Genomic DNA, 9,340 nt, shown 5'->3' on the forward strand with positions numbered 1-9,340 from the left:
AACATAAAAATTATATCTCAACACACAAAAATAATAATTATATTACAAAATTTGATATAAAAATATTCCCATGCTGACGAACGGGTTAAAATCTAATTTTAAAAATTAAAATTTTTAGACCGATTGATCATGATAAAAATATAAAATAACTTATTGTTTATCATTTCCATAAGATTATTTAAATTTGAATATTTATTGTAAATTAACAAATGAATTTGATAATTCATTTAACCTATATTTAAGGAACTCCAAACTTACCTAAATTAAAATTTTATTTCGAAATTATTTTTAAAAAATATTCAAATATAATATTTTATAAATATTCCACTAAATTACTTGTTTGGTAATTGGAATAGCTATACACACAAACTAGCCTAATATAAATATTTTAAAAAATATCATACCTAAATTCAATTTTTTTTAATGTATTTATATTTGGTAAAACAAACTGAATTATCATTAAAACAGTTTCCAAACAGATTTTGTTTTGAAAAATAGGAATGTTTGGATGCATAGACTAAAAATACTTTCCTTTTAATAGTATAGGTTCAACTTTTAAAAATAATAAATTTAAAGCATATTATATGTTAATTAATTTTATATAGAAATTTATCTAATAATAAAGTTATGTATTTTGAATTTAAATTATATCAAATATTTTCTATAGTAATAATTTAAAATACTAAATAAAAAAAATTTGAGAAAATCCGGATAATCTGGATCATAAATAGATAAGAAAAATAAAAATAAAACTGAGTTAACACTAAATTAGTTTTGAAAAAGAAATTTAAATAAAGTAAAGAGTGTTTGGATCAATGATTAAAATATACTCTGCATCTAAATGTCTATCTCTTTTAATAGTATAATGTAAAATGAATAACAGATAAAAACATATTAGTTGATAAAAAGACATAAATATGAATTTATGTATCCAGTTATATCATATTTTTCTATTTTATGTAATTTGAATTTTATATAAATAAAATATATTAAAAATATTTTCTTACTGATTATACTGATTTATTAGAGCATCTGCAATGGTTACCTCTATATTTTATTTTAAAAATAGAGTTTTTTAACAATAACGAAGGGGTTTACTACAATGATTGCATCTATATTTGAGTCTAAATTTTATTATTAATTGCTTATAAGACCATTTACTTTTAATTTTTTTAAAACTTCTATTTCTTTTATTTTAAGAAGAATTCAACATAATTATATTTTTAAAATTTTATTTATTATATTTTGTTATTGTATTTTAAACTTTACATGATTATATAATTATTTATGATTAATATAATATAGATAAATATAGCATTATGTGATATCTTATTGTTAAAGATGTCAACTAAAAAGATATGCAAGTTTAAAGATTGTTTTGTAAATAAAAAAGTTATACTCTATTTTTTTTTTTTGTCAAACAGCCTCTTCTCCTAGACCGAATTTGTTAGCCAAGCCGGTGGAGAGGAGTTTACATAAATCATATTTCTTGGGCAGATTCTAGCGCTGTGTGCTAATGTGTCCGTCTTTGTATTCTCGCTCGTGGTATATGGATTTCCTCCAATTGTAATGAAAATGCTGGCCATTCCTCGGGTGCCGACACCATCTTCACCACATCAGAACAGTCTGATCCAAAAGCCACTTCTCTTCGCTGAGTTTCGATCATATAGAGCATTGCCCATAGGAGTGCTTCTACTTCTGCATGTAAAGGAGATAAACTCCGCCATAAATTTTTTGCCCCCATTATCGTTTCATTGGTTTCCTCCTGCCAGTAGTACCAACCTATACCTGACATTTTATCCGTCTTTTTCCAAGAGCTATCCACATAGCACTTTGTTTCAGTTATTGTTCTTTGTGCTTACTCCCATTAAGTTGCTACTGTTTCCGCTAATTTGAGCGTCATTCATGGATCTTTATCGGTATTTGAGAATAGTTTGTCATTTCTCGCCTTCCAGATGTACCATACTATCCATGGGTAGGATTCCTTTGAAATCTCTTTTGGTATTCGCCAAAACAAGTGATCAAAATTTGAGTAAATCGAACTACCTGGGAACACCGGGGGGGGGGGTGTGGGGGTGTTGGAATTTTTGAGAAGTCTCATGTCTGCACTGCTGGAAGACATTCAAATAAAACATGATTAATTGTTTTCTAATCTGCCCCGCATCTGCTGCATTGAGCATCACATTGATTCCTCTGTTGTTTAGATTTTTTGCAACTGCCAAACAGCCTGTCACTGATTGCCATAGAAAATTTTGTAATTTAGGAGGGCATCCCAATTCTGATATGTTTGCCAATAAGGGTCCGAGATCAGGTCCATAGAGGTTTTTTGTTTTTTCCTCTGAGTCTTGATGCTCAATTTGATATCCAGATTTGACCGTGTATCGACCTGATTTTGTGAAATGTCAGCCCATTACATCCGACCTAAATGTAGTGCTTATTGACATCCCTTGTATTATTTTCGCATCCTTTGGATCTATTATGGCATTGATTAGCCCCATATTCCAAGTACTAGTCCACGGATCAATTAGGTGATTTACCATGAGATTTTGGTAGTAATTATAACCCTTACATAATGCTGATCTTGGGCGAGAAGATGGTATCCAAGGATCGTTCCATATCGAAATGGAGCATCCAGATCCAAATCTTTCGATTAGCCCTTTGTTAACCAGAAATTGAGCTGAGATGATACTTCGCCATCCGGAATAGGACCTTATGTTATCCATCGGGTCTGCATTCCGGTAATATCTCCCTTTAAAAACTCTCGCAAATAAGGAGTCTGGCTTTTCTATTAATCGCCATAATTTTTTTTGCCAATAATGCCATATTAAAATCCTCAATCGACCTAAATCCCATGCCCCCATCAGCTTTGTGACGACACATCATTTTCCATGCTATCCAATGCATCCCTTTTCCTTGGTCATTCGTGTTCCACAGAATCTGACAGTGATACTTGTAAACTTTGTAATGATAGATTTCGGTAGTCGAAAACATGACATCACAAATGTTGGCATAGCTGATGCATATGATGATATAGAGTAAGATATAAAGTACCAATGCAGATGATTTTACTCTAAAATTAGAGTTTAAAGGCAAAAGTAGAGTACCATTGCAGATGCTCTTAGGATTTTGAAATTTTGAGAAAGCTCTTCTGCTGTAGATAATAGTTCCTGATGAGTGAGCACATGGTCATGATTGAATTAACAATCCACCGTATAAAGAAATAAAATCTAATGTACCAAGTTTAATGATAAATTCTTGGGTGAACCATTTTATTCATCTCTATTATTTTAAATAATAAAAATGTGACCTCCAATATTATATTTGGTTTAACTACATTTTTATGGAGTTTTATTGATTTAAATAAAAATCTCCACTTTCCCTCATTACTGTTTCGTATGAGTCAATAACGCCATTTTGTTTCGTGCTTTTGCTTTATTGTAATTTCTATATTTAATCAATAAAACCTCATAGAGATGTAATTTTATCAAGCGAAAAAACTTTTTAAATACCTTAACTATATAACATTTACTATTAAATATACAAACTTTTTGGGTTTTAAAATTACTGAATACCTCTTTAATACGCAAACTATTATTCACTCTCTCTATAATACCCAAACTCTTAAATATAATAGACTTTATGCCAAAATACCTAATTTAACCTTATTTATAGAAAATCAATTTATTTTATCAAATAAACAAAATTATAATATTTATAAAATAAAATAAATTAAAACTATTAAAAATATATATTTTTGTCAAAGTACAACTTCTGAGTTTTCTTCGTCAACTTTTCTTATGAATTGTCTGTGTATGCCTTAGGCCATCTCCAACCATAGCACCAAATTTGGTGTCATGAATAGTGTAAAATTTGGTGTAAAAGTGAATAGTATTTTTTTTCATCTCCAACCACAACACCAAATCTCACACTAAAAACAATCTTTTATATTATTATATTATCAAATTTAAAATTCTCTTTATTTTTCATATTTTGATGAGTACTTATTATTATATTATTAAATTTAAAATTCTCTTTATTATACCCCGTACTATCATTATTTTAGCGGAAATGGTAATCCAGACTATTAGAATATTGTTTAAGGTTATATTATGTCTTTAAAATTATTTTGTTGTATTTAGTTTTTTTATAATGTTTTTTGTTTTAATTTAATAATTTTATGTTTAAATGTTTAATTAAATTTTATTATGAATTTTTAATCTTAATTTATTTATATATTAATAACAAAATTTTGTGCAATTCTAAATTACAAGAATGGATTCTACATTCTTAAAACCAATATAATTTAATTAATTAATAAATAGTAATATAATTATTTGAGTAAATGAAAAAAAAAATATTTTAATGTTTGGTGTTGTGAATAGTGTTGCACCAAATTTGGTGCAACATTTGGTGCATCATTGGAGAAGAATCAACACCAAATTCGATGTTTTGGTGCATGGTTGGAGATGGCCTTAAGAAACTCATAGCTCTAAAAAAATTGATAAAATCCAACGCTTAATTGCTTGGCAGCGGCGTTCCAATGCTAGATTCATAGTTATAGAACGGGTCATGATTGGGATTTGAAGCTTTGATGGACATTTAAAGAAATCGAAGCCCGAACATGTGTTTCCATCTTCCTCAAATCTGAGTCAAATTAGGGAAACGTTGAGTCTATGAAATTGAGAAAAAAGTTGAGTCGAGGAAAATTATTCTTGCAAAAACATAACTGGATTTTTTCGACTTCATATTCAACATCGGACGGAGACTTGATAGCTTGATCGGAGAATCTATAAAAAGCTAGACCGACGGTGATTAGAGAGAGAAGATATACAACACATTGGCTAAGACCTAGCTACGTCAGAGCATCTACTCCAGTGAGTTGCAGCGGTCACATCATAGAGAGACGACCAGTAAACCATGGACCTTCGAGGAGTAGCATCACATAACGGTTGTAAGAGAAGTTATATGTTTCCAAAAAAACTCGGATTGGACATATATAATCATTTTGGTGATGGTAACATGATTTGATGGAGAAGAGGATGGAACAACTAGATTAACGATTGAGTTCTCAAAGAAGACGAAAATCTGATTTTTTAAAATATTTATTTGTCTTGTATATGTTTTTAATTTATTTTCCTTGATAAATATTATATTTTGTTTTCTCATAAGAATAAATCGATTTTACAAAATAAAGAAGGGTAAAATTGGTATTTTAGCATTAAATCTACAATATTTAAGAGTTTGGGTAATAGAGAGAGAGAGTGAATAATAGTTCGTATTAAATAGGTACAAAAACAATTTCAGGTATTTTTGGAGAATAGGAAAAGTTTGTGTTTTTCTTTTTAGCAAATGTTATATAGTTGAGATATTTTAAAGGTTTTTCCCCTTTTAACTACTTAAAAAATATGCTGAAAAAAGGAAAAAAGTACACAAAATATTGAATTTAGTTAGTTTTTTGAGAAAATTATTTTAACTTTAAAGAGAGACTAAAATTAGCATTTGTTGCAAACATTACCATACTCAAGCATTTCCTGCTCTTTTAATGCATTTCTCTCACAATTCACTTTTATACGAGCTGAGATGCTATGACTTGCATCCACACACTTGTGTTTTCACTTGACTTCACAACTTGAGCATCAAAAAATTCCAGAACATCACTTCTACATTTTTTACAGTCTCTATAACTGAAAAAAAAATTCATTTCTGTTTTTCTTAAAAAAAAAAATACATTTCTGTTTTTCTTTATCCTCCATAGAATCCAAGGAAAGCTTTTCTTAAGCTGAACATGCCACTTCAAGTTAGAAAAATATATATTTAATTAGGTGTATAGGATAATGAAGATTTAATCAAGTAAATAAGAAATGTTAAAATCACTAGTAAAAAATGGGTGAAAATTAAATTTTATTATATGTAAATGCTAACAAAAGCTCACTAATGTTAAAGAAAATGTTTGATGCTATACAAATACAAGCCATGTTGGGTAGGCTTTTGTTGTTTCAGCAATAACAACCAAAATTTAATAGAAGCAAAAGAAATGATGGATAATTAAAAGGGTTGACGCTACGATCATTTTCACTGGTATTACCAACGTCACAGGTGTCGCTGAAAAAACATAGTCCACTTTTGATAATTACGATGGTAGTTGTGTAGAATTTTGTTACTCTAAACAAACATGAGAGGTGATGAATGAAATAGTGTTATTTGAGGGAATTCATTAATACACTGATATTATAACGCATGGAATTTTATTCGAATTCCTTACAACAACAAAAAAATAGATTACATTTACTGTGGCAAGATTTTATTTTTTGGTGTTTTACTATGACAAAACTTGTCTAGACACTAACCTAAACTGTGGCAACTAAAACCGTTTCTTTATTTTAAATAACAATTTGGTTCTAGTTAAAAAGTGGCTTATTTATATACCAAAAATCTACTAAACAAAACTGAAAATAGAAATGAACTTCTATACACACCTTTATTACGAAACAAAAAGAGTACAAAACGGAAACAGTAATGTGAAACAAACTACATTTCTATTATTAGTCAGTTGCCATATCTCTTTATAACCAAAATGGGGAAGGTGTTTTACAAACAAACAAAAACAAATAAAGAGATTAAACATATGTGAATACATGAACCCTTCGTTTCAGTTGTTTTTCCTCTATTTATTACACCAACCAACTAACAAAAACATATGAATGATGAAAACCGTTTCCAAAAAAAATCTGTACTAATAAAACCCAGAAGTTGCAAAAATTGAGATACCAAAACACAAATAAAAAATAAGAAGTAGTAACTCAAAAAGCCATAAAAAGAATGAATCCTAAAACCCTAGTTACAAATTTTCTCATCATCCTCCTTGTACAAATCTCAAACTTATCATTAGTTGTAAACTCTTTACAAGCATACCACAAGAAAAATGAAAGACGAGAGTTTAGTGTAAAGCCAAACGCTATTGTACGAATCGTCATCTCCAATGATCTGTTTGGTGTGGAAAATAATGGAAACGCAGGTTTTGTATGCACAAACGGTAATAAAGTATGGAGGAAAAGCAAACCAGGAGATCGGTTTGTTGTGTACCAATTCAAGTACGATGGTAAGAGGAGACAAGGTTTCACGCATTGTCATCTCCGATCTAATTTCGGGTTTGTAAATTTTCCAGTTAATATTAATCCAGACACATCTGCTTATTGTTACCCTAGCTACATATGTGGTTACTCAGTTCAAAAAAATGGAGTTTTTTACAAGCCTGAGAAGAAGCTTTATCGATGGAAGAAGCAGAAGTGATGTTCATATTTACATGTTGATGATGGTGATGATGTTGTATGTGGGTGTTGAAAATGTAACTATTTTAAGAATTTATAATCATTTTGTTTTGTTTATTTGTAAAATAAAAATTACTTAGGAAAATACAAGTAAAGAACAATATTGAAAGAGATATTAATGGATGAACCATAAGTATAGCTAGGATTTTTTTCTATGTATAAGTTATAAAATTACAAAAAATACCTTTGTATTAATAGAAAATATTCTCTTTTTTTCTATATTCTCACGGTTTTCTTTAATTTTGTATGTTTACTAGCTTCTTTTTTTCTCCCAAGATGGTTAGAGGACTAATTCACCATTTTTCTAAAGAGAAAAAAATAATTTATATCTTCAATCTAATATAAATTATTGTAAACTAAGTATCAAAAAGATTGTTTTAACATATTTTGGAAAACTATGATTATATTAGTTATTAATAAAAGTTTGAAGTTTAAAAAAGTATTTTAAAATCTTAACCTATCATGTATTAATAACAATTATTATTGTATGAAGCCAGATAGCTAAGTCAACTGAAACATTATTGATAAACTAGAAGAGAACCCGCCATACGCCGGGATTATAGATTATTAATTTTTATTTTTGTATTATTTTTTATATTTTTTTATTCCATCCATTGTTTTTTGGAGTTAATTAAGTTATGTTTATGATGTTTTAAATTAAATTTAAATTTGATTTAAGTATGCTTATGATTTAATGTATGTAATATTTTAAATAGTTTAAATAGTTTATATAGGTTTTAATAGTTGCGACACATGTTAAACCCTAAACCCTATAATTTTTCTTCAGTTGGTTGACATTTTATTAACCTATTATTTTCATTCTTAGTTTCATTACTTGTTTTGTTTTCACTTGTGAATAAATTATATTTGTTAGTTCAAAGATGATGAGTAAATCACACGGAAAAAAAGAGAGTAGACAAAATTAAATTCTCAATTTTCTAATATTTTTAATTTTTTAATTTATAATATTTAAATTAAATTTGAATTTAGTTTATATTATTTTTAAGATTTAATATTTTAAGATAATGAAAATCATATTAAATGGTCGATTCATATAATATAAAAAATAGTTTGTATATGTATTAATAATGGAAATATATATTAATTTTTATTGATTCTAAGTTGTCAATCCCTAGAGAGTCTCCTCAAACTTTTATTTATTAATTTAGATATAAAAATATAAGTTTGTCATATCAACAAACTATATATTTTTTTAACATATCACATCATCTTCTTCCACCTAATAATTTTACATTCACTGAACCTTTTCACTCTACCCCATCATTTTTATATAATTTAACATCATACCTTATATTCTTACTTTCTTAATGTTTATGTTATTATGATTACATACTAATAAAAACAATAACGAGTTAAATTTTTTTAGATAACTTTTTATTTATTTTATATTCTTCATTTTTTTGAGTATCCTAATTCACATAATTAAGTATATTAGAGTTAGTTAGAAAAAGATAATTAGGTAAATTAATGGTATTGATAACTTAGGTTTTTAAGCCTTTGGAAGGGTTACCAATCCCTTGTCTTTGCAGTACAAAGGGTATCAATCCATGCTTGTGGGTTCCAGACACTAGTTTATGAGCAATGTATCTTAAGTCAAGCAAAGCAAATGATGTTCTTGGTTCTAAACCTGTGACAAGATAAGCAATGATCTAAAACAGAAATTAAACAAGATAAAGATGCAACTAAGTAAACAAAGCAAGCAAGATAAGCGGTTATGAAGATGATAGGATGATGCAAAGGCCTTAGACAGGATAATGAATTAGAGTGCTTTAACACTAAGCTAGCAAGCTAATGAACAAACAATCAAGCAAATCCATTTAACATAAACTCATTAAGCAAGATAATCCTCTTATGAAGGCATTAAACTTCTATGCTAATCCTCCTTCATACCAAATTCTCATTTGAGAAGCATGAATTAGCAAGCATTAAGAATCAGTTTAATAAGTCATTTAAGTGAACAAACTATCATTATCATGATGAAAGAGATTTAA

The 9,340-nt window shown here is 28.2% G+C and overlaps 1 protein-coding gene across 1 annotated transcript; it reads left to right on the plus strand.

Annotated features, from left to right (window-relative positions):
- The first annotated feature begins 6,819 nt into the window (after positions 1-6,819).
- Positions 6,820-7,290, plus strand: LOC18021466. Its single transcript, XM_006404449.1, has one exon. It carries the CDS (start codon positions 6,820-6,822, stop codon positions 7,288-7,290), a length of 471 nt encoding a protein of 156 aa, XP_006404512.1.
- Positions 7,291-9,340: the final 2,050 nt, after the last annotated feature.

Source organism: Eutrema salsugineum, unplaced genomic scaffold (assembly GCF_000478725.1).
Source record: "Eutrema salsugineum unplaced genomic scaffold, Eutsalg1_0 scaffold_16, whole genome shotgun sequence".
Lineage (NCBI taxonomy): Eukaryota > Viridiplantae > Streptophyta > Magnoliopsida > Brassicales > Brassicaceae > Eutrema > Eutrema salsugineum.